The sequence below is a fragment of the Coffea eugenioides genome, chromosome 5, assembly GCF_003713205.1.
Source record: "Coffea eugenioides isolate CCC68of chromosome 5, Ceug_1.0, whole genome shotgun sequence".
Taxonomy (NCBI): domain Eukaryota; kingdom Viridiplantae; phylum Streptophyta; class Magnoliopsida; order Gentianales; family Rubiaceae; genus Coffea; species Coffea eugenioides.
The window spans coordinates 25,068,941-25,095,408 of NC_040039.1; the positions used below are offsets into that span (position 1 = coordinate 25,068,941).

General features: G+C 35.4%; 3 protein-coding genes across 5 annotated transcripts; 2 read left to right on the plus strand and 1 right to left on the minus strand.

Moving 5' to 3' along the window:
• Window positions 1–974: 974 nt before the first annotated feature.
• Window positions 975–15,658, plus strand: LOC113770108 (probable LRR receptor-like serine/threonine-protein kinase At1g56140). 3 transcript variants are annotated; one of them, XM_027314471.1, is made up of 24 exons: window positions 975–1,412; window positions 5,722–5,899; window positions 6,493–6,564; window positions 6,714–6,785; window positions 6,893–6,964; window positions 7,063–7,134; window positions 7,684–7,755; window positions 7,843–7,914; window positions 8,092–8,163; window positions 8,263–8,334; window positions 8,452–8,523; window positions 8,764–8,835; window positions 8,925–8,990; window positions 10,045–10,110; window positions 10,202–10,246; window positions 10,843–10,907; window positions 10,989–11,365; window positions 12,415–12,613; window positions 12,706–12,879; window positions 13,205–13,323; window positions 13,759–13,969; window positions 14,056–14,287; window positions 14,383–14,533; window positions 14,984–15,658. In XM_027314471.1, the coding sequence occupies exons 1-24, from the start codon at window positions 1,241–1,243 to the stop codon at window positions 15,344–15,346; spliced, it is 3,138 nt and encodes a 1,045-aa protein (XP_027170272.1). In that variant the 5' UTR covers window positions 975–1,240; the 3' UTR covers window positions 15,347–15,658. The 3 variants fall into 3 exon arrangements, with proteins under 3 accessions (XP_027170272.1, XP_027170273.1, XP_027170274.1); XM_027314472.1 differs by having other exon boundaries at window positions 10,846–10,907; XM_027314473.1 differs by lacking the exons at window positions 975–1,412; window positions 5,722–5,899 and having other exon boundaries at window positions 6,532–6,564; window positions 6,740–6,785.
• Window positions 15,659–16,268: 610 nt separating this feature from the next.
• LOC113772056 lies at window positions 16,269–17,066 on the minus strand. The gene has a single exon (XM_027316595.1). It carries the CDS (start codon window positions 17,021–17,023, stop codon window positions 16,397–16,399), a length of 627 nt encoding a protein of 208 aa, XP_027172396.1. The 5' UTR covers window positions 17,024–17,066; the 3' UTR covers window positions 16,269–16,396.
• A 2,296-nt stretch (window positions 17,067–19,362) lies between these two features.
• Window positions 19,363–20,598, plus strand: LOC113771283. The gene is made up of 2 exons (XM_027315882.1): window positions 19,363–19,612; window positions 19,715–20,598. The coding sequence occupies exons 1-2, from the start codon at window positions 19,363–19,365 to the stop codon at window positions 20,596–20,598; spliced, it is 1,134 nt and encodes a 377-aa protein (XP_027171683.1).
• Window positions 20,599–26,468: the final 5,870 nt, after the last annotated feature.

Genomic DNA, 26,468 nt, shown 5'->3' on the forward strand with positions numbered 1-26,468 from the left:
TTTACCGTAACCTTCCAAACTCAGCTAGTGTCGTACTTATTTTTTTTTTTTTTCCAAACGATAAAAGTGTCGTACTTAAATGCAACTAGATTGACGTTCCTACAATAGGAACACCATACCGTTCCTACTGTATCCAATTCCGTTCTTGGATATGTGACATATGGTTGACTTAGATCTACTTAGGTGCAATTTATCTTTTATATTCCCTCCATTCCACTTTGATAGTTCTGATTTTTTTTTCACACAGTTTAAAAAAATAGTTAACTTTGTTGGAACAATTAATTTAGGTAGCTATTTTTCTAAAATATCCTCACATTAATTAGAGTACAACTTTATGGGAACTTGAATTGATGGTAAAAAAAGAAGAATCAACTCTCATTAAACGGGATAGGTTTATAGTAACAACAACTTACATTGAATAAGGGTATTTTAGTAAAATTAAAATACAACTACATTCTTCAATTGGAAACTGAACTACAATTTGGGACAGACAAAAAAGGAAAACATGACTATCAAATTGGGACGAGAGAGTATACACAATATGAGTCTACAATTACAGAGACAGGTGTATTTAATGTATTGATATGGTGTATATAAATAAAATTTGTGAGCACAATAAAATTATGTAAATATCCTCATATAATGTAAAAAATACAAAACTAAACAATTATATGAAATTGCTAACCGAACCCCCAATCCCATTACCCACACATACGCATGCACATTGCGTCATGCATGCTAGTCGCCGCTGTGACGACTTCACCATGACGGCGATGAAGTTGGTGACCATTGAAGATAAGATCAAATTCAAGATGAACGCATCACATGAGTATTTATTTCACTTTTGTTCTCCCCCAAAATAAAAAGAAAAAAAAAGTATTTGACTTTTCTAACTATTTGACAAATTTTTTTTCCCTATGACTATTTGACGTTAACTGCCGCTTCCCAACTCAAATAATCCAGGATGAGCTGCTGCTGCTATTTCTTCTCACCAGATTCCTTTTCTTTACTGTTACTCTATAGATATTAGTTCCATATTAGTAAGGAATTTGTATCTACTATTACAGACTGCAGAGAGTCTTCCCTTCCCTCCCCAACTTCCCCAAAACTGCGAAACCGTAAATACAGGTGCAGATTCAGCTTTTGTTCAATCTTCAGGATTCTGGCTGCCAAAGAGGAAGGAGTATATACTTGCTACAATAAGCAAAGTAGTTTGGTCTATAAGTTGTATGAATTGAATATGGGATCAGATGAAGGAGTACCGTTTTGGAGGCCGAGGGCGCCCCCGTCAGCGGCTGCTGTTTTTGTGGTTGTTGTTATTGTATGCTCGTCGGTTACAAATCCGGTAGCAAGAGCCCAGAAGAATCAAACGCAGACTAATGCCACAAGGCCCACAGCTGATCCTTTTGAAGGTGATCCATTATAACTATTGTCATATTTTGTCTCTTGTCACGAGTATTGGTGATACATATTACACTACCACACGTCCAATACTTGCAAATTTTGCAATCGATTATCTCATCTCTACTTCTCTTTTCTTATCAAGATTAATATTGGAGTGGCAGAGTATGCTTCTGGTAACTGCTGCAGCCTGCTATTTGTTGTCTATCATCCGGATTTGTCTGACCATAACATAGAAGGCCCACTTCCCCCCTTGAATCATGAAATCTCCCCTGTCTATGATAATTCTGTTTGGCACCCATATTTTTTGGCATGTTTTTATTATATAAGCTTTTTAACAACTTATATAGTTACAAATAATTCTCAAAAACACTGTAAAGTTTTTAAAATACACACCCTAAAACACTTAAAACTACACACCCATTTTTTTTCCTATCACTACCACCTAACCATTTTCACTCCTTGTCATCAACGCCGCGTGTCACTGCCAGCAGATATCGCCGGCAGCCGGTACCAGCACCGGAGTTTCTTCTTCTTCTCCTTCTCTTCCATTCCCTCCCTCTTTTCTCCCTCCTCTCTCCTCCTCCTCCCTCTTTTGCCCTCTTCCTCTCTCCTCCCTCCTCCATCCCTATCTCCCGCGACCTCATCCCTCCTTCACTGCCGGATCTGGACCAGATTTGGCTAGATCTAGTCCAGATCGCAGAACAAGCACGGGACGGGAGGGGAAGGGAAGAAAAAAGAAGAAGAAGGAGAAAAAATAAAGAAGCTCCGGCGGCATCGACGGGTGGCAGTAGCAAATGGAATTTGGCAGCGGTGGTTGGTGCTTGGAGTAGTGGCAGCGATAACGAGGAGGGAGAAGAGAGGGAAAGGAGAAAAAAAGAAAAAAAAGGAAAATAAAATAAATTTTTTTTTCCTAAATTGTATATTATAATAAAATTTTAGACGGACATCCAAAAAATTTACTGTTTAAATGGACCCTATACTATAATAAAAATACCAATATAATTTTGTGATTTAGTAAATATGATTTGGTGATTTAGTAATTTAGTATTTACCTTCCAATGATATCCCTACCATTAATAAATAATAATATATTATGAAGCCAAATTCAATTGTCATTTCTTGATTTTTTTGAGGGTATTTGTTTATTATAAGGAAAGAATTTGGAGTACATTCAAATTTAAGTTGGAATTAGGTTAAAGTTGTTGTTTATATGGAAAAGAAATCTTCAAACAATAGGATAACAAAAATTTCAACACCCTTTTTGATGTGATGTAATATATGTGAAACAAAAATATAATTAAAAAATGTGTTGATAACGTAAACAAATAAGAAAGAACAAACAATCCACTATCCATAGATTTGGAATTAGAACATAATTAATTTAAAGTAAATCTTATATACACTGACAATATATATACATTATTACCGTTCAATTCATGAAATATGGCAAAATTTGAATTTTAAATTCAAAATTTACATAGTTGTCATTCATCTAACGCGCTGATAGTATATACACTATCAGTATAAGAAAGATTAATTCATTTAACTTAATATTATTTGGAAAGGAACCATGGTGATAGAAACGAAACGGCAACTCCCTGAATTCACTAACTATTGCCATAGTGCATTGGACTAACATCAGTTCGCACCCCCTAAATTTGTATTATCTTTTTACTTTGTACTCTAAACTCTTAATTTTAGACACTTTTCATCTTAAACTCTCAAATTTGTTCCATTTCAGTCCAATCAATAATTACATTCACAAAATTAACGAGATAAAAAATAGTACAAATTAATTATTGTGTACCATTATGCAATACCTTAGCTTTTTTTAATCACTTTCAATGCATTGTTTTATATGGCTTCAATCACTAATATAATTAGCAAAATTAATGAGATAAAAGATGATACAAATTAATGACAATGTTTTTTTTTTTTTTTGTATAAAGCTGTGGTACCTTTTCACCACTTTCGGTACATTGTCATTGATATATTGAGTCCTCTAAGCCATTAATTTTGCTAAATTTATCATTGATTGGATTTTAATGGGACAAATTTGAGAGTTTAGGAAACAAAGTATCCAAAATTGAGAGTTTGTAATACAAAGTGTTCCAAAATTAAAGTTTAGGGTGCAAAGTGAAAAATTGATGCACAAGTTCAGAAGTGCAAAGCGAGAAATTGATACACAAATTCAGGAGTGCAAAGTAGATTTAATCCGTAGTGCATTATATATTTTGAGCATCGGATGTATAGGAAATAGAAACCACATCATTGAAATAGACAGAAACGGCAACTCATGGATAGACAAGTCATTTTAGCATTGTAGTCATGAATATATTAAATGCCATTTTGATTTGGTAGTTTAGTGATTTAGGCATGTGACATCATACGTAATTTGTGGACTCATATAATCAAAGCTTGAATCTAAACCTGAACATAGTTAAATGCGTTAAGAGGTGACTGGGCATGGCCCCAGGTCTTTACACTGTTCAAATTTTCAATGTGTAAAAACTTTGATTTCATTTTGGTGTTGCGTTCATGCGTTCAAAGAGGAACATAGATGTATAAATTAAGGTATTCTCTGTTCGTTACAAATGTGCATTGATTTGCGTTACTACGTCCTATGAATGAGAACAAGAACATAAGAATTGGGCTTGATTTCTTTAACAAAGGTGAAATGAAAACTACAAACATGTTAAGGGAAAAATAGGAAGTGATTCTTATGCTCAATCCGGGAAAAGCTCACTAGCATTCTAAGTAAAAACAATAGACTTATAGTCTTATACCCTCTAATAAAATTATTAAGATGGAAAAGAAGGGCTAATTCTAATGTCCTCTTTACTCATCTAAACATTTTATGCATTAATATCTTGTACAATTTACATTAATGATTGTACTAGATGTGCTGAATATAGGCTAATGTGACAATGTGAACATATGGTTTTCCAAATTCTTATGTGAAATTATCATGTATTTGATTCTTTAGTATTATTCTAAAGTCACTTTATTATTTTCTTTTGCACGAAGTGAAACAGTAGTCATATAAATGTTATGTAAAATTTTCAAACAAATAATTGATTGGATTTGTCCAATCAAAACATGCTAAGTTACATTATTTCAAAACATGACGTCATATTTCCATTTGGGTCAATATGTCTAGAATCAATATATACAAAAACTAACGGGTACTTGAATTACAAAACTACTAAAGAAAAGAAAAGCAAAAGGGAGAGAATTCGTACACAATAATTGTTAGATTTATCAAAGAACACAAGTTGATCCAACCTCAACAATTATGTTTCTTTTATACTTTAGTGTCTGCATTTCAAAATATGCATCTATCCAATAAATCTATCTATGAGTTACAAAACAACGTGAGAAACAAATACTCTCATGCTCTTTCTTTTTAATCCTTTCATCCCTCCTCATATCTTTTCTACCTACAATAGTCAAGTTCAGGATTTCTTTTTCTTTTTTTTTACCCTTTCATCCTTTCTCATGTTTTTTCCTTCCTCCAACTATCAAGTCCAAGATTTGACATCTGAACCTGACAGCAGAACTTAAGAATTTTGTCTTGACTATTGAACTGTCCCCGATGGCTCACAAGGTAGAAAATTAGGACAACTTCAGTTTTGCAGTCTCATCTTGTTTTCCACTCAGTCATTAATCTACCATGCTGCCACCCAGGCACAGGAGATCGTCGCCACCTCCTGCTTAATTGTTTGTGGACCCATTATCGTAATTATACTAGCAATCTTTGATTATTATGCTAATAATAGTGCTCGTATGCCACTTTTAAAAAGTTCTATGCTTTGGTGTATACGTACACTAAATGTTTGCCACTCAGTTTTCTTTTATTTGGGGGCGTTTGTCTGTTTGGGAGAATCTGACTACAAATATGCAATAATTTCATTCAAATATACATTTGCATGTGTAGACCATGCAATCTTCTTTCGAATGGTGAAATGTTTGCACCCTTTTTAGATTTTTTTTTTTTTGGTATCCTTTTCTGAGAAGAAAACTAGTTTTTATTATGTCCTAACATGTTGAAGGATTGCTGGGGATTCATGAATGATTTTAATTTAGTGTAAGTGAGAGGACTTGAATAATCGAACGTGAGACCTCCTTGAGACCTCTTATTTATGAGAACCATCGAACCCATCTCTTCTCCCTGCATGATTCTAGTTGGAACCAAGTAACCTTTGTAAAAACTCATTTTTTTTGAATGCTTGAATTGATTACTTTAATTTCCGCTCCAAACTCTAGCTATTAAGCTTAGAATTTGCAAATTTACATATATGGTGATCTGCACTGCAGCAATGGCCGTGAATTCCATCTTTCAGAAATTGGGGGCTCGAGCAACCCCTAATTGGAATATTAGCGGCGAATTATGCAGTGGAGTGGCCATCGGCAACACAGACATCCAAACCTTCAACCCTGGCATCAAATGCGATTGCTCTTACAACAAGGGTACTCTATGCCACATCACTAGATTGTGAGTAACACCTCATTATCGTACTATACTGGCAAGGAAATTAATTTTGTGGACTAACCTTCTCTCCATTGCATTGTAGAGATCTCCACTCCATTATATTCCAATAAAATTAAGTTAAAAATTATTTTCAAAAATCAACATCGTTCAGAATATATTTCATTAATTGTGTTAGCTCTATACAAAATTTCATTAGAAATTGACCAAGTTTTACTGTCTGATTAATCGTTGCAAATTTTTTACAATTTTATCCATTTTTCACTGTTCAAATATTTCCTGTAAATTGAATATTAAAATATTTTTCAAAAAATATCATTTTTTAGAATGTTGATCCGGAGATGAAAAGAAAACTAATCACATAATCACATAATTTTTTAACATTACATAAATTTATATATAAATAAATGGAGGGACCAGGAGAGAAATCCAATGGAGATGATCCTAACCCAAATTTGTACATCTTCAAGCACTTGATTGTTAACCATATATTCTTTAAAGAATTTTAATGCTCGAAACGAGTTTTTCTTTCGTTCTTTCTTTTTGATCCAATTGAATTCTTCTTTTATTGACGTAACCACTGTTAATCATGCAAGCAGGAGGATTTATGCATTGGATGTCGTCGGAGACCTCCCAGATGAGCTCTGGAATTTGACTTTCCTTATGGATTTGTGAGTTAACTCTCATTTCTATATTTGCTGGCCACTTGAAGTATACTAGTATTATTCTTCATAGTGTTAGTTCAAGACGGTCACAACTTACAAGTCCCCACCCACTTGGCGCCTTATACAATACGAGTTTTCCTTCTCTTATATTCCAGAAATTTGGGACAAAATTACCTTACAGGTCCGCTACCTCCATCCATTGGCAGGCTGACTAGGATGCAATACCTGTAAGTCTATGCCAATTCTTGTGCTTGTGTATTTATAGCTGATCTAAGCTTCCATCGCCACGTTATCCAGGTTAAAATTTTTGACTCACCTGGTTTGATGTCACTAGGACTGTCGGCATAAATGCATTATCTGGAGAGCTTCCTAAAGAACTTGGGATGCTAACGGACTTAAGATCATTGTAAGACATTCCCAAAATCACTGTGTTTCTGAGGAAGCATGTTCACTCAAGTATATATATTTAGTGAACTTTTAGCATGAATTGTTTGACATTTGTAGGTCATTTAGCACAAACAACTTCTCTGGTTCTTTCCCAAATGAACTTGGGAATTTAACGAGGCTGACACAACTGTAAGTTTTTGTGAATCGGTAGTGAGCATAGATTCCTATGCTGCATTTTGATATAAATAATTGACAAAATAGTTTGTCTAGCATGTCCCATAGCACTACAATACTGAGAAAAAAACATTTATATATATCTCTCCAGATTTCAGGGTATCATGTTGTTAAGTTTGAAATCTATATCATTTTGTGGCAAAATTTATCATGAAACTTGTTTCTCCCCTTCAAATTAACTCCATTTATAGTACATTTAACCAACTCTTCCCCCAATAGGGTAATGGCCCTCCGGGTCAAGCAAATCCCCTCCTTTTACATGAAACAATAAGGGAGCTCTTAGAGTGATTTTAATGTTTTGGCATATGACTTCTACTCAATAGCAGTTGCTTTCCTAAATCTTGAGTCCTTCCAGATGACCTTGATCCTATCATGGAAAAACCAAAATTATTGGCACTATGCAACTAGTTTGTGCAGTTATTTTGATAGCTCTGGAGAAACAAAAATTCTTGGAACTATGAAACCGGATTTTTGACATGCTCATGGAGTTCATATCTTGTGCAGTTATTTTGATAGCTCTGGAGTTAGCGGTGCTATACCTCCAACATTCGCAAAATTGCAAAGCCTTGTTACAGTGTAGAAGCTCCTGTTTCGAATGCTCTGTGCTTTGTACTTGTTCTTTTATAATCAAATCAATTCTTAGAAGGTCTTTCTGGTTTCTAGATGGGGTTCGGATGGTCGACTAACTGGCCAGATACCTGACTTCATAGGAAATTGGTCACAGCTTACTACCCTGTGAGGCAACATTTAAGTTTGTTTGTCCATTTAACTGGTCGCACTTCAATTTTTACCATTTTTAATTTGTATTTATATAATCTTCATTATGAAAGGATGCTATACAGCGTCAAGTCTGACTTTATATGTATCTGTTGGATAATGTCTAATGAGCCAGACGGGAATATATGTTTGCAGAAGGTTCCAAGGAAATGCTTTTCACGGTAGAATTCCATTGTCATTTTCCAAGTTGACATCCTTAACGGACTTGTGAGTTTACGGTTTTGTTATTTTCCACCCTTGATTAACTTTTCATAATCATTTTGTTATTGAACTAATAATTGAAATATCCGTGTACATGACATGCAGGAGGATAAGTGATCTCTCTAATGCAAGCTCCTCTTTGGACTTTATCAGGGATATGAAGTCTTTAAGCACCTTGTAAGAAATACAAAACAGCTGTCGAATCTAATGAAAAGTCGAGAATTTCTATTAACGACTTTCTGGTTTGCAGTTTTAGAGGTTCGTGTACTCTAAATTGTGCTTTTTGCTCTGCAGAATTTTGCGAAACAACAATATTTCGGGTTCTATTCCTCCCAACATTGGAGAATATCCGAGATTACAAAGGCTGTAAGTTCTTTTGCTAATTGAATCTTCAAATCTTTAAGATGGCAGTTTATGCGCTTAACATGGCTTACCTAATGTTGAACCCGGGATGTCGTTATTTGAAAGCCCTGAACACATATCTAGAAACAGGGTCTCCAGATTCACTCAACAGGCAACTCTCTAGATTTAGAAGTTAATCATACAGTTGACACTGTTTGCCAAACATTCATACTATTTTGCTATTCTATTTTAAATACTTTTCAGGGATTTGAGCTTCAACAATCTGAGTGGACGTATTCCAGACTCACTTCTCAATCTTAGTTCTCTCACTCATTTGTAATACATCCCCTAATTCTTACAGTCTTATTTTTAGAGTCCCTTTATCTAAAAAGTTCTGCCTGAGTATCATCTTTTATCATCTTCAGATTTCTTGGTAATAACAAATTTACTGGCTCCCTGCCTTCACAAAAGAGTGAGGTTCTCCAGAATATGTAAGTACTCTTAATAGCAGTGCATTTTATAAACTCAATTCTTATGCTATTTCTGAAATAGTTCTTGAGTTGTCAACGTTTCTCAATAGTATGGCGGTATACAATGGATGAAAAAGAAATACTCGAAGCTTTGGCTTTGAACAGTAGCATTGAAAATCATTTTGAGCAGTTGTTTCAAAAGCATGCGTCCTATACATAGCTGCAATCTCAAAGTTCAGAGTTGCAAATAGTAGAGTTTTTAGCGGGAAATTAGTACTTAGATCTGATGCATTGTTAGATTAGTCAGCAACTAATTTGTTTATACTCTCAGTTCGGGTAAAAGGTCCTACATAGGTCAATCAATGTGTTCTTGTATTTATATGTCCGTTTCCAGTCTTCATGTTTCTAAGGACTTGAAAACAAAAGTATTGTTGGGATTAGTTTTAGTATTCGCACCAATACCTTACTTCTATAGGTCTGAAAGATGATAAAAGAACCAGCTGACCCAATTTTTTTTAGGAGTAATAATTCTCACTCTCCTTGAGAACTCATTGTAAAGATGTAATAACATAAGAATTGAAGGAAATTTGTATTCAAACTATTGTTACTCACTAGTAATAATCCTTATGGGGTGTTGTTGGCTTTCATTCTTCTGCAGGCAATTTGAATTTCTCTCCATTTTTCTTTTCCAGTTGAGGAGATATCCAAAGTTCCTTGTTGGGAATAGAGAAATTGTTTTTCAAACCAAACAAAATTAGGAAGGAAGGAGGTTAACTTTTCTGGTTTAGCTATTACTTCTCTAGTTAATACTTTCCGGGGCATTTAATGTGCACCAGTTTTCCACTCCCAAGAGTAACAACACGAGGTTTGATTAAAACCATATAGTCTGAATGAAAGAAAGAAATTACATTACTGGGTTAGTTATACTCAATTAGCATGGTGTGCACTGCAAAAGCTTTCATGTGATACTGTAAAATACTTTTATGATCATACTTGCAAGAAATGATCTGAAGTGTCTGTCTGCTACACAAAGATATATGTTCTTAACATTCACAAAATGAGCGATTTGCTGCAGAGACCTTTCATACAATGAATTATCTGGGGGCTTCCCTTCTTGGGTCAGTGGTCAAAACTTACAACTGTAAGTATACATATAAACAACAAGGAGTATACTTCTGCTTTAGTTTTTGAGTATCGAACTAACATATAAGTGTGTTTGGTTTTCATTGTAGTAATTTGGTGGCCAACAACTTCACATTATCAGATTCAAACAGCAGGTGAATGCAGGAAATCACTGTAGTCATAGGCATATTAATTTTAAAAAAAATTAGATACTTTTTAGCATAGCATGAATTATCATGACTGAAAACTTATGTTTCTGTATAAATTCTCGTAAGTCTTTGCAGTAAATTTGTATTAAGTCGAGACATCTTTTAACATCTGACTGGTAGATGTTTAAAAAGATACATTTGTCATGAACACCGACTGTCCAGTTTTATTAAGACTTCTGGCATGAGCTTGATCACTTATCAGGGATACTGGTTGCATGAATTAGCATTCAATCTGTCTTCTGGACTAGAATTGCAAAAATATGCCATATTGGAGGAAGTGTGTTAATACCATGATAAGCAAATTGCATTCGTCTCAACAGATTATGACTTTAAATTTATAACTCATAACTGATTGACACGTGATCAACTTGAGAAACCTGAGAAAGAACCCAAAAAAGGGCCCCAAAAAAAGAATTGGATGTTTGGTAATTAGTGTGAAGTAAGTTACTAATTAGATGGGTATGCTATACCTTACCGTTTTCTATTCCGTGTATCTTTTGGTATGTTGCTGTATCTGACCAGCATCTTTGTGTTTCCTTCAGTAGTCTGCCATCAGGATTGAACTGTCTTCAACGGAATTTCCCATGCAACCGAGGAGTTCCAATCTGTAAGTAAAATCTGAATGATGTTGTGAATTATTACAAATCAATTATCAGACTTTTGGAAATCGTTCTTTGTTGGTTTGCAGATTACAACTTCTCAATCAGGTGTGGAGGTCCATCAATAAGGTCTGCTAATGGGATTTTGTACGAGGCAGATAATGCAACTTTTGGTCCAGCAACTTACTATACAACGAATACACAGAGATGGGCAGTCAGTAATACTGGTCTGCCCGCTGATGCCAGCAATCCAGATTACAGATCCTCCTCTTCAAGTCAGTTCACAAATACTTTGGATTCAGAGCTTTTCCAGACTGCACGTATGTCAGCCGGATCGCTGAGATACTATGGCTTGGGCCTGGAGAATGGTAACTACACAGTGAAACTCCAGTTTGCAGAGTCACAAATTCTAGATACTAAAAGTTGGATGAGTCTTGGAAGGCGTCATTTTGATATATATGTCCAGGTCTGTATTTTATTATGCTTGGAATTAAAAGTACAGTAACTAGATTTTTTCAGTAGACCTGCAATGTACGTTAATTTATCATCACCAGCGAGCAAAGCATGTGATGCTTCTTGTTACCATAATCCTATAAGTTCAGCTATACTTGTGAGTCTAAGGTCAACAGTCATCATTAAGCCTGACTCTTACCATGCATCTGTGGCTGTGTCATTTGTAAATATGGAATGATCTTGATTGCTATATTTGGCGTGGGTGGTTGTTACCGTGTTATTGTCGATGGGCACAAGTGTGACATCTGTATTCTGGAGCCATCTTTTCTAATATATGCATTGAACTTCATCATGTATCATTCATTGTTTGGCAAGTTCTCTAATTTTTAATTTCAGCATAAAAGTGCTCTTTTATTATCCATCCAAATTCCGGACAAGACCAAATATTAATGATTAACTTCTGGATCATTACTTTCAATTTACGTACCGAATCTATGATTTACATGCTATCTTATTGTATAATATCCAAAAGTTTTTACTAACCGTCCTTGGTTTCGGTTTAGGGGTGTGCTTCTCCTCAATCGGCTCAGAGCGCTTGAACTCCTAAGACTAAAAAGAGTATTTATGGATAAGTTGTGCCTGAAGGGGGTGCTAGATTGTACCGTTAGCAAGGAGGATGGATTCATTACTTTAAAGCTAGAAATGAGCTATAAACCACGATTAAGCAAATTCAACATAGAATTATTTTTTATTCCTTTTTCTAATTGTGTAGTGCATTATTAGTTTGTTGTTCAACATTGCTATCTTAACTGATATACCTTTCAAAAACTTCATTCATAATTGATGGGGCAACTCTTTCTTGATGCCTTTGTTAGCTGGGTTATGAATTTGATCAATAACATGTTTCACAGTATCACATGCGCTCAGTAGCTGCAGACATCTTTTATGAAGTGATATATATGGTTCATTTGTGATGCATTATTCTTTTCTGTACATGAAATTTTCCTTTCCTATTGAAACTTTGGTTGATTTGTTTTGACTTAAGCTGTCAGCGGATTTCAGGGGAATCGAGTGTGGAAAGATTTTGACATAAAAAAAGAGGCTGGAGGACGTTCTTTCACTGCCGTTCAAAGGGAATTCACAGCTTATGTGTCTGAAAACTATCTTGAAGTCCATCTATTTTGGGCCGGAAAGGGGACTTGTTGTGTTCCTACTCAAGGTTCATATGGACCTTTCATCTCTGCAATCAGTGCAATCCCAGGTAAATGTGATTTGTGAGATTTTTTGACACATTTTGCTTGATTCTCTAAGTATTGAATCCAAATTCACAAAAAAATCATGCTGTTTCTACAGATTTCAATCCCACCGTTAGTAATAATGCTCCCACTAGAAAGAAGAAAAGCACTGGAAGCACTGGTCTGATTGTGGGGATCGTAGTTCCCATAGGAATTGCAAGCTTTTTGTCAGTTTTTGCTGTGTACTTTTTCGTTCAGAGAAGAAGAAGGCACCAGGCTTTTGAGGAAGAAGGTAAGGAAAGAAAGCCATTGATTGGGTATCTTTTTAAAGTATGAAGACATCTTCTTGTTTGCTTGCATTGCTTTTAAAAGCCTGTATCCACTGGCCGTTAGCGTAGATTGCGTAAATTATTAAATGTGGTTCAATATCAAAAGCGTATCCGTGGGAATTCTGCTACATAGCCATATTATCGTCATCTATATGAATATTAGGAACCATAACATATCACTATTATATGTCATTACAGAAAATGCTTGAGCAATTTGATACTTATGAATTGAAACTGTTTATCTTGGCATTTTATAAACGACAGAAAAATTTTCTGTTAAATTTGTAGAGTTCTTGGGGATGGAAGCCAGGCCATACACCTTCAGTTATGCAGAGCTAAGAGCTGCGACAAATGACTTCCATCCTAGTAACAAACTTGGAGAGGGAGGATTTGGTCCTGTCTTCAAGGTAATTCTTTCTTCTAATTAAATCCATGATAAAGCTAGAGCACTTCAAATTGCATGAAACAAATATTACCGACGTATAAATCCATAAAATAAGGGGACAGGGTGAGGAAGCTGAATGGTTGGCTGCTAGCACTGCCTAGAATCTGCTGCCCTGTCTGGTTCTTGCTGCTCAATAGCTGCTGCCCCAAACATTTGTTGTTTTTAACATGCTCTTCTCATATTACTTCAGATAAATGAAGGCAGGCAATGGCGCACTGGTATAATTAGGTATCAGAGAATAGAAAAGTTAGCTCTTAGAGCATATATGATTGAATATGAATCACGTTTTCAATAGTTACAAGACAATTTGAGCTCAAGTAATTGTTAATCTTGCCCAACAAAAGAACGTCATATGCCAATCTATTAGATTAGCCATGTACTTTGTGGTGATCAACAGGGAACACTTGAAGATGGCAGAGTTGTTGCTGTTAAACAACTCTCTGTGGCATCCCACCAAGGAAAGAGTCAATTTGTGGCAGAGATTGCTACCATATCTGCAGTGCAGCATCGTAACCTTGTGAAATTATATGGCTGTTGCATTGAGGGAAATAAAAGACTGCTCGTTTATGAGTATCTTGAGAACAAGAGTCTTGATCAAGCATTATTTGGTACGTAAAAGAATTGTATTGATGCAAATTGCTGCCTAAGTGCTTTTACTTTTCGAACGTAACAGTTTTGCTTCAATGGGGGGCAGGAACTAATAATCTACACCTTGACTGGCCTACCCGATTTGACATATGCCTTGGAGTGGCAAGGGGTCTAGCCTACCTTCACGAAGAATCTCGACTTCGAATAGTGCACAGAGACGTAAAGGCCAGTAATATTCTACTTGATTCTGATCTAAACCCCAAGATTTCAGACTTTGGCTTGGCTAAACTTTATGATGACACAAAGACACATATAAGCACGCGTGTAGCGGGCACAATGTATGAGATTGTAAATTCATAATGACCTTTCATGTTGTTTTCAGCAATTTGTACTTCAATGTTAACTACTAATGCCTCTTTATGGCTGAATGTAGAGGCTATCTGGCACCAGAATATGCCATGCGTGGACACCTCACAGAGAAGGCTGACGTGTTTGGATTCGGAGTTGTTGCTTTGGAGATTGTCAGTGGAAGGCCAAACTCTGACTCGAATTTGGAGGAAAATAAGATATATCTTCTAGAATGGGTACTGATCTTTTTTAGAACATTCTAACTCTACTCATATTGCTTTAGTTGGTAAGGGTTGTGTGCTATTCCTCCTGCAACCCCAAACATTTAGAAACAGTTTGATGTTGAAATATACAGAAGATATAGATGATATTGGTGTTCGATTCACGAATCAGAGCCATTAAACTAACTAAATTGTTGGATGTCTATCATGAAGTTTACTGACAACTACTGTCAAAGTTTGAATATAACTTGTCCAACAACTGGAATTTTGGCTTTGTCAGGAAACAACACAATTTGGATTCTAAAACTGTGACTGCTGCCTTGAGGGTCTCACAAGCATCTGCATTAAAACCATATTTTAGCCTTTACTACTATACATATTACCCTTGGCTTTTTTGTTTAGTATTATTTGTTTCTGCACTTCTTGAATTTGCTTTGGTTGGTTTTGCATGATTCACTCCTTCAGGCCTGGAACTTACATGAAAATGACTCTGAAATCGAGTTGGTTGACAGTAAATTAGTTGAATGTGATGAGAATGAAGTTAAAAGAGTGATAGGTGTGGCTCTCTTGTGCATACAAGCATCTCCAGCTTTACGGCCTTCTATGTCACGTGTGGTGGCAATGCTTTCTGGGGATACTGAGGTAACCACAGTCACTACGCGGCCTGGATACTTGACTGATTGGAAGTTTAGGGATTCAACAAGCTTCATCAGCAGCAATGAAAAAACATCAGGATCTAATAGCCGCAGCTTGGGAGCTGAGCAAATTTATTCCCCTGGAAATGCTGAAGAACCCATGATTTCTGATATCCTTGGTGATGGCAGATGAGAAATGACATATGTATTTGTTGTATGTATAGAGAGAGAGAGGCAGAAAGAGTTTACACTTGCTAGCACCATTCATTAAATCAACATTTCCAAAATGAATGGACTGTTCTGTGTTTTTCATAACATATGATTGCATTTCGGGTTGGTTTTCCTAGTTTGGATGGGCTTTTCCGGGGACCTTGATACTTTCCTTTAGAGATCTTCGTTGTGCATCGTGATGCCAAGTAAATAACTAAGATATACCAGTTCCGGTGGTACATTTATTATTGAAAGGAGCAATAGATACAGAAATTCATTCTAGCGTGTGATAAAATTGAGTTTAATTTTCAACCAGACTATTTCAAATTCCATTTCCTTTTTTTTGTTTCCTTTTTGGGCTTTAGCTTTCTGTGTGTGCGTGTTGTGATGTCAAATTCGTCCGACTCAACCACAAATTTAGGTGAATTCAAACTAATGAAGCTTACAAGTTCTACAAGATAAAATGATTATTTTGTGTTTCCAAAAGAACATTAGCTAGTAACAAAGTTGAGAATTAGTATTAGCTTCTTCAAAATGTATACAATGTTGAATGTTTTCAAGATTGAAATTCTTACCCAAATGATATTCCATGTTTAAATGCTGTTAGTATAGAGAACTAATATTCAGATAATTCGTTTTTGGGCCTTGCTTGAACTGTATCTTCTGGAAATGGATAGCACAAGAAAGATTTATTCTGCAAATATAACCAAATAATCCCAAATTAACAGAAAGCAGAACGGAGGATTCTGCAGCTTATCCATCCACACCACCCAAGCCAAAACTCTAGCGGTATAACTTTTTGGTTTCTAAAGCTTCTAACGTATCTTCCATCTACACTACCAAAGTTGAAGGAAAAGTAAAGAAAGATACTAAACAAAAGACCAAAAAGAAGAGAAAGAGAGAGGGGGGGGGGGGGGGGGTCATTTCCGTATTCTGAAAATCTAGCAGTAGACTGTAGAAGCTCTTGATCCAGTCCTGCTCTTCCTCTTATGGCACCCCCTCGCCTGCCCTGCTTCGGATTGGAAATTTGGAATTAGTAATTGCACAAAATGACTCTCGTGAGAGCAATGACCAAACAAGCCACGGTGAAGAAGAAGAAAGAAACAAAGTCCCTAGATGACCATTTCCTGACGGCTTTAGTGGATTCAACCCTCAAACTCTTAGCCCTCCTCAGCGCGTCCACTTCTTTCAACAGGTCAAATTCAACCCCTTTCTTCTTCAACTCCTCAACGCACTTGGCCAGCAATTTGCCGTCCTCTTTTTCCCTCTGCAGAAGCTTCTCCAGATGGCCTTCCACGTCAGTCTTGTACCTGACAGCCCATATGATCCCAAGAGAGCAGAGGAGGGAACACAAAGATGGGATCCAAGACCTGCGGCAGAAGGGGCTCCGGCCTCCTGCGGAGGTGGCAGCGCTGAAGAGAAGGATGAGGGCTGTGGAATGGAAGAAAAAGAAGAAGCAGTAGAGTTGGGTGATTTCTTTGCGGACGGAGTCAATTTGAGTCTCCTTGAGGGCTATTCTGTGGAGGATTAGCTCTTCTTCCTTGAGCCATTGCTTGAGGAGAAGCTTGTGAGTTGGGGTCTCGGCGATCTGGTGAAGCGGGTGAAGGGGCTTCGATTCCATGATTGAAGTTGACGAGGTGTTGCTCTGATGATCAACCATTGTTGAAAATTTTTCTTGGAGAAGGCTGTGGGTAAATATAATCTGCAGATATGAACTGAGAAAAGTGAGAGTGGCGATTAAGCAGAGTGAGGAGTAAAGAGGAGCGGGCGATATTTTTGTCCAAACGGTCTACTTTTGGGTTTTGAATTCTAACGGTCCAAAATTACGGAAACGCAGAAATTGGGAGGCTTTCGGCTACAACAGACAAACAAATCCTATCCGTCCATACTCTATTGAAACGTTGATAAATCCTATCCGTCCATCCTCTATTGAGACCGTGGTAATCGTTAGCTGGGAGGTATAGTACGTCAGCCAAAACGATCCAAGAATATGGAGACCGGTCTTTTGAGTGGAGAAGGACAACTTGACTTCTACAGTGAAGAATGGACTTTTTTTTTTTACTGTTTCCCCGCTCGTCCAGGTTGATGTCACGTTAATTGTAAAAAAAATTATTTACTTGCATCATAAATATTTTTAATTAATTTATTTTATTTTTTAATTATTTTTTATCTCATATATATCACATTATAAAAAGGGATAATTTCACAAACCTCCCCTGAGGTTTCTGACACTTGTACTGAGACCCCTCCAGATTTTGAAAATTACACCTAGCTCCTCTGGCAGATTATTGGGGCTCAAATCTGACATGCAGAGCACTGAAATGACCTATTTGTCCTCAGAGGATACATTTGCACTGACGTTAACTACCTACACAAATGCATTTGGAGGTTTCTAATTATGTTTAACCAGAATAACAGAAATATAATGTCTAATGAAGGTGATTAAAAAATGATTACTCCTAGGCGCCAATAAAAGATGTAATTTGGCGCCAATTTCTGATGATGAGTGATGTGACGAGGCTGATTGAACATGTCTTATATAACATGTCTTATAATTTGGCTCCAATTTGGCAAATAACATGTCTTATATCTAAATGCTAAGAAACGGGACAATGAAGAAGGCAATGGAACTGGTGTGAAGCTGTCTTCATCTGGTGGAAGTTAAGCTTCTTAGAAGCAGAAATTGAGGTACCAATTTTCATTTTCAGATATGCAGTACTATAATCTCGTCCGTTGTGATGAATCAGTTTGTTTAAAAAGTGCATGTTATCTGTTAAGGTACTAATCTTGATCAGTAGATGTGTCAAGAAACTAAAGATGTTTGTTGCTTCATGCAGTACTGTAACTAAAGATGTTTCTTGAAATTTCATGCACGATGGATGCATGGAAGATGTTTTCTGGAAATTTCATTAACTTCTATTAAAAATGTGCATGAATGTATTAGCAAATATTGACTGTTTTGCTTGATCAGTAGTTTCTGTAATGCTGAAGTACGTTGATATGTAGTGAGATGTATGCTGATGTGTTTCTGGAAATTATATATGTTTCTGTAAGAATGTAAAGGCAGGAAGCATGCACTTTTATTTAATCACTACTTTGCATCCAAATCTGAAAATGTAGGATGGGGACTATTGCTGCTGCATATGACATTGTTGTTCACTGTAATGCAAACAAAATCAGGATTCCAATGTTGATCCAAGTGGCTACTCATACATTAACTTGTTGTTTGATGTAACTGAAAAGACACTGAGTAAGATAAGTGGGAATGTTAACATGATTATGCAGATGAGATGTGAAATTCCTGAAAAAAATTGCACGATGGATGTTAATGATGATTATTCTGTTAGTGAGATGTTCAAAATACATCAATCTAAGCCAGTGATAAACTTGCATGTCTCTGATATGGAAATTATCCCTGCTGATGAAGAGAATAACTTAGTAAATCCGACTACTGTGAACATGCAAGATACTCTGGTTATTAGTAAACAGAATAAGAAGACAATAGCTATAGATGTTGATATCTCAGATGATCAGTATGGAGATTCTAGCTCTGATTCTTCATGGAGACACAATCCGTATAGTGACAATAAGGATGAATTAGTTCTGGATAGGGTCTCAAATGATGATAGTGAAGAAAGTGATACTAATTTTTCTAATTTTGAAGACAATGAAATGGAAATTGTGGTGCCTGATTCTGAAAGTGAGGAAGGGGATAATTCTAGGAGACAGTTAATAAGATCAAAGATGTGGATTTACAATCCTAAAGATGACATAGAATTTGAGAAGGGTCAATTATTCACCAATGTGGATGCATTTAGAGCTATCTTAAAAGATTATGTTATTCAAAAAGGTTTTCCACTTCTGAGATTGAAAAATGAGAGATCGAGAGTGACTGCTATATGCAATGCTGAGGGATGCCAGTAGAGAATACATGCATCACCAGTGGTTGATAATATAACTTTTCAGATTAAAAGTTACCAACCACAGCACACTTGTGTGATGGATAAACACTGTGCTGAAACCACTTCTGATTGGATGGCCAAGAAGCTGGTTGGTATCATGAGAGATCATCCTAATATGACCAGCAAAGGTGTAGAGGTAGAGTTGAGAAAGTATGGTGTGAAGCCAAGTAAAATGCAAATTTTCAGAACTAAGAACAAAGCACTTAATGAAATAGAAGGCACACATGCTGAATCTTATTCTAAACTCCCCTCATATGCTGAACTGTTAAGGAACAATAATCCCAATAGTATTTGTAAAATACATTATGATAGGCCAAATCTGTTAATTGAGCCTAAATTTCTGAGAATATTCATTAGCTTTAGAGCTTAAAAGTTGGGATTCCTAAAAGGTTGTAGACCTTTTGTGGGATTTGATGGATGTTTCTTGAAGGGTCCATTTGGAGGTGTGCTTCTCACAGCAGTTGCTTTGGATGCAAACAACAGCATTTTTCCAATAGCATTTGCTGTAACTGAATGCGAGAACAAGGATACTTGGAGGTGGTTCTTCTATTACTTTCAAGAGTTCTTTGGACCATTAGACAACAACATCCCTTTAACTTTCATGAGTGATAGGCAGAAGGGACTGAATCTTGCTTATGAGGAGATATTTCCTGATGCAACTGGTAGGCATTGTTGTAGGCATATAAGCAATTTCAAGTCTCAATTTCCAGGAATATTACTTAAAAGTTTCTTTTGGAAGGCAGCAAAAAGTTATGATGTTGTTGGCTATAATGAAGCAATGGCAAGTATTAAAGATATTAACATTGCTGCTTGGAGATATCTCGACAAAATTCCAAGAAGTTCCTGGTGTAGGTATGTCTTCTCATCTGAACTTAAGTGTGATCATGTAACAAATAATTTCACTGAATCCTTTAATAATTGGGTTGGTGATTTTAGAGGAAAGCCTATACTAACATTAGTGGATGGTTTGAGGAGAAAGTTCATGAAAAAGTTGCACAAGAGGTACCAGAAAGGTTGCACTTTGACTGCTAATATCACTCCCAGGATTGCTGAGAAACTCACACAGATTAGCCAAGCATCAAGAAAACGTGAGATACATATGGCTAGTGAAGATACATTCGAGATTGGTGATGGTGACAGAAGCTACATAGTTAATCTCAGCAAAAGAATCTATGATTGTGGTGCTTTTCAGATATCTGGAATTCCATGTAAACATGCAGCATTGGGAATTATTTACAGGAGAGAAAAATTGGAACATTACTGTGAAGCCTAGTTCACAAGGGACATGTATTTGAAGGCATACTCAGAAATGATTCATCCTATTCCTGATGTTAAAATGTGGCCTGCGATGCCTGATTTACTCCCAAAAACTGTGTTGCCACCTCCTTTGCGAAGAGCTCCTGGTAGACCAAGAGTAAATCAAAGAAGGGAAGCTGATGAGGGAGCTTCCTCTTCACAACCAAAAAAGAGCAGCACTCTCAAATGTGGCAATTGTGGAGCTTTTGGTCATAATAAGAGGACCTGCAAAGGACAACCTGTGCACAGAATGACTGCAAACAAAATCACAGCTGAACTGGTAGTTTCTCATTTTATCACTGAACTGCATCATCTTACATTGATTTTTGTTATGTGCTACTCATTTGAAGTTGTTATCACAGATGACAAATAGGAGAGGTAGGCCAGGCAGAGGAATGGCCAGCACAGGCTTATCAGGAGCTGTACTTTGGGTATTCTGCTGCCAGTTTTATGTTTCATTTCTTATCTATTACAATTATATATGTGAAAAGGTTTCCAGGGACTCACAAGTGCTCTCATTTCATAGAATTATGCAGAAGGAGCAGTACCTATAGTTCACTCCAGTCAAGGGAGCAATCCTAGTCCTACTGGTCATAATGGAGGTGTTAACGTGCAGAATAATTGTCAAACTACTGCTGCAGGCTCTAACAGAAAGGTAATAACTTGTATATTATAGCTTGTGTAAGAGAATAACAAGTTCTGTGATCTAATTTTTACTCATTTGAACTTGACTTTCATCCTATTATGTTTACACAGAGGAAGGCCTGCTTCAAACAATCTTTCTACTTCAACAGTCAGAGGTGCTGGTAGGACCAAAAATACTAGAATGTACTACAATCCTCAGGTTCCAGTTCATTCGACTTCTGACATAGCTGAAAATGCTACATCTGTCAGTATGAATGCACCACCAAATATGAACTCTAATAGCATTAGCAGTACCAGCACTTTCAGTAACTGGTTTTGAGTTGCCAGTTCAGACTAGTTAGCATGTAATGATTAGTTTAGCTTCTTTTGAATTCGGTGCTGCTATTTGGAAATGTACCAGAAGTTAGGACTGCTGAAATATTTTGTTAATGGGAGCTCACACTCTTTTACACTATTAGTGGTGCAATCCTCACCATCTATTCTAGAAATTGTCCTGGTAGATGGTGTTTTGTAATTCTGGATTGCATTGATGGAAATGTTATATGTTCTGTTGGCCAGAAAAGTTGCATTTTAGCATGTGTAATGTAACTGCTGCTATTGTTCAGTTGCTATTGATCAAATTAGCATACTGGTGCTATTCCCTTTCACATACAATGACTGTAAACTACTGCATACATGGATTTTACATTAGTTTATGTAGCATTCTAACTGACATAACTGGATAACTTTCATTTGGCTTTCACCACAAAAGGCATACTACAACTGCTACATTGTTGCAGCAGATTTACATGAATTCAGGAGCTGATTGATTTTACTATTTGAATGAAAATATATATAGTTAACAGTAGCATATTGGTGATGAGCAGCACGTTTCCTAAGACACTTTGAGCTGGAAATTGTCTTTGCAGTTCCACATTAGGTTCAGATTGCCTTTCTGAAATGTCAAGCACTCTAGCTCTGCTAATATCCCTTTCCCTGTTTGTGTCTTGGTTGTTTCTTCTGCTATTAACTTCTTCTTCTTCTCCTCCATCATACCATTTGAAATATCTGCATTTTGAGCAGCAGAAATACAATTTGTCTGGATTCTTTTCGCTCTCTGATATCTTCACTGTGGCCTTGCGATTGCAGTAGCAATATCTATTCTTAATACTGAAAGTTGTTGGTGAATTCCAGAATTCTGATGGTTGGCTTGAAGAGGCCATGGAATCTGCTAAATGTTTTCAGCTTAGCCTTCTGTGACTGCTCCTCATAGTCTTTGGCTCTTGAGGATAAAATGTGCTTTCCAAATTTGCATGAAAAAATTTGGCTTGAAGAGGCCATGGAATCTGCTATTGAGGATGTTTATATGCACAATCTTTTCCAAATTTTTGGCCGTTGGAAGATTGCATCAGACCTTTGCCTACTGAAGAGTGCTTGGTGTAACAGAAGAACTTTTCCTAAATTGCATTTATACCCCTTCAACTTTGATAATCATGTCTACCTTGTTATTAACTATCAATCTTGTACTAATAAGTTCCATTGAGGGCATTCATGGAATATAATTATCAACTCTGTCATGACAGGAATATTGGATTGCTAATTGGACTGAATTGTTACCAAAATATGAAAAGCAAGGGAGCTAGGTGTAATTTTTAAAACCTGGAGGGGTCTCAGTGCAAGTGTCAGAAACCTCAGGGGAGGTTTGTGAAATTATCCCTTGTAAAAAAATATTAAATTAATATTCTAAAAAATATTTCAAATAATCTCCTATCCAAACACACTTTTCATGACCAGTGATTTCTCGTGTTTTAGATATTGAGATAACAATTTGATTTTTCTTGAATTTAAGCCCAAGATGTAAGTATATTGCAATATTAACTGAAGTTAGTGAACAACACGATTTCATGATTCCAAGGCAACACAGACATTAAATGAGTTGGAATTTGAGGCAAATCTAGTGCTCTTGAATTCCGCTATGTCCAATTTTCTTTACTTTTTTTTCAAACAAATTTCTTTTAGTTTGTTCCTTACACTATTCTATTTCAGATTCAAGTAATAATACTAAACTAGATCTTTTTTTGTATTTTTCCTTAGATTATTTTTTTGGTAAACCATTTTTTTGGGTAGCTTCTTTTTTACAAAAATTTATTGGATTACATCATAAACACGTTCTTTTTATTTTTTTCAATCATATTTTTATCTCACATACATCATACTACAAAAAGTGCTATAGTGTTTTTTTGAAAAATTATTCCAAATAATCTTCTACACAAACACAAACTTATTAAAGATCTTGGGCACAAATGAAATTGTTATAGTATATATACCATCAATCAAAAGAAAAGTGGTTTATATCTTCAACATATATGATATTATAATCCATATTACTTAGAAAGTAGGGATAATTTTAGAAAAAATTACACTTACTTGCCTTGGTATAGTAAAATACCTATAATGCCCTCCACTTGGTAGACAATTTTAAATTTAAGACAATAAATTTACAAAACCCAAAAAAAATCTATTTTTCCGTCTCTTCTCTATTTTCCCCTCTCTTTTCTAGTTAATATAACATCTTTTTATCATCTTTATTTTGTGAATATTAGTAAATTGAAATTACAAAATCAACAAAGGAAGTAGATTATGTGTCAAACTAGAAAGAAATAAAGAGACCGTAGTGATAGGGAAATAAATAATGAAATTGATGATTGAAATAGGAAGAAAAACTAAAGATGTAGAATTTGTCATATTTTGTTTGTTGACAAGAAAACCTTATATAAAATGTCAATAATTACATAGGGATTTCTTTCACTGGATTAGAAATTTTTTATTATTATTTTATTATGGAGGTAGAATTTATTCTCCACATTTTGAGATATTAATATTATTAAGGCCATAAGAAGGTTGTAATGGTAGTTCTAAGTCAGATTAACTTGTATTGAAAAGGTATTTGAGTATTGATATTTAATTTTGGGGTATAAAATTGGTTGTCAATGAAGGTTGTGTGCATTTTTATCCTTTTTTTTGTGACAAGTATTGATATTGTATATGCAGTTTGGAATCTTTTGGATGGTTATTTGGTTTTAGAACTTATGCTTGGATGATTGTTAGAGATTAGACTTGTTTATTTGTTCAAAGTGTAGAAGAAAATAATTGAGTATTCTATATTTTTCTTCCTTAGTTTGTACAAAAGGGCAATTTAGGATTTTTGTGAGAAAATCTTTTTTGTTGGACCTATATTGTTACTAAATAGTAAAAGTGGGGAAGATATATGTAATTTTTAAAACCTAAGGGGAGCTCTTTGTAATTGTTAAAAACCTCATGGTAGGTTTGTGAAATTATCTTTAGAAAGTACTCATGCGTTGAGCGCTTAAGAGTTTGTTTGGGATTGTAGTGGTGTTGTTAAGAAAAAAGGTATTTTTTTGTGATAAAAGTACTTTTTGGTGTTTAGTAAACATTATTTTGTAACTTTATGACTACAGGTTTTGGCCTCAAAAGCAATTCTAGCAAAAGCTAAAATTTTGGTGGTTTTAGAATAAGTTTTCTATTTCAAAAAATAATTAAATGTTGATATTAAAAGAAATCATTAAATTAAAAAAATTCAAAGTTACATGTTATCTACCATAATAAGCACTTATGCGCATATGCATCCAACAATATGATTAAACACTTAACAACTATTTTTACCAAAAGTTCTATTATATGAAATGCCTTTTTAATAAGCCACCGAGTGCCTTCTTTGGAATGTGGCAATTTATCCAATAGAGCTTTAGTCAAAGTACTTAATTAAATGTTTAATCATATTATTTCGGGTGCACACTTGCATAATATTTATTTTTAATTGATAATATATAATTTTGAATTTATAAAACATCGTTAACTTTAAATTTATGATGAAATGTTTAAAGTTAATTTCTTATTTTTTATTAACATAAAAGCTATTCTTAAAAAATTGTGAACTTTCGGTAAAACTGCTTTAATGGGCAAAAGGTCTACTAATAAATTTAAGAAAGGATACTTATCAAACACTTTTAGAATTATGCCTTTATGCCCAAAGTACTTTGCTAGTAACAGCATTGCAATTCCAAAGAGCCCTGAATCTGCTGGCCTAAAAAATATGCTATATACAAATTGTGTCTAATCTTAAGAAATGGTTGACGATTAACAAGTATACTTTGTATACATAAAGTATTAAATTTAGACACTCTCGAGTCTTGCATTTTTTTTTTTGTCAAACATCATAATTTCATTTCATGTCATGAACTTGATATTACAAGATTGGATACATCAGAATTTCTTCCTTTGTAATCATTTTGTGCACTCTCATGGAGCCACATGGGAAAGCACTCTTTCCATTCAACATTTTTAGTTAGCTTTACCGCAAATTTTGCTAGGCTATGTACACAACTGTTTCCAGCTCTATGGACAAAAGAGAAAGTATATTTTTCAAACAAACATCTCATATTTGCAATGTCCTCAAGGATGGTATCTACTCTGGTGTCCTGCTCATTTTCCTTGTTGATCATGTCCACCACCGCCTTGTAGTCAGATTGGAACTCTACTGCCTTCCAGTTAGCTTCTTGGGCCATTTGCATTCCCATTTGAATTGCTGCTGCTTCCTCCACCTGTGGCTCGCTTGTTTTTTGTTCAGCTCTTGCCAATGCTTTCATCAATTTTCCTTCTGCGTTTCTAGCCACAGCACCTGTGAGGATCCGAAAAATTTTCTTATTCCATTTTATTTTACTGGTTTAATTAATTATTTAATTCAACTATTTAAAATCCATTTATATGAAAAAACGTCTCTCTTATGTTTTTAAAGCGTTTTGTTAGAAAAGTTACTTTTCGAAAACTCGTTTAGTTCAGAACAACGAGTACACATTTTTCAAGACTATATTTGAATTGAGAGTGTATTAATTTTTAAAAAATAAGAATGATCAATAGTAGATTAAGAAAATTCGTGAGGACTCGCAAAAATTTATTTGTTTTAAACTCCTGTTACGAGTTTATTTAAATATTTAATTGTCTGGTTGCCCCGAATATTATTTTCTAACCTTTTTAGACCCAATTACATGGAACTATGACTTACATGTATTTTTAAAATGACTTGTTATGAAAATTAATTTTTGGAAGCTCGTTTAGTGAAAAAAAAAAAGTGAATACGCGTTTGGAGACAGTGATCGATTTGAGGATATAGTGAGATTGGAAAATTGGAGACTTATACATGAG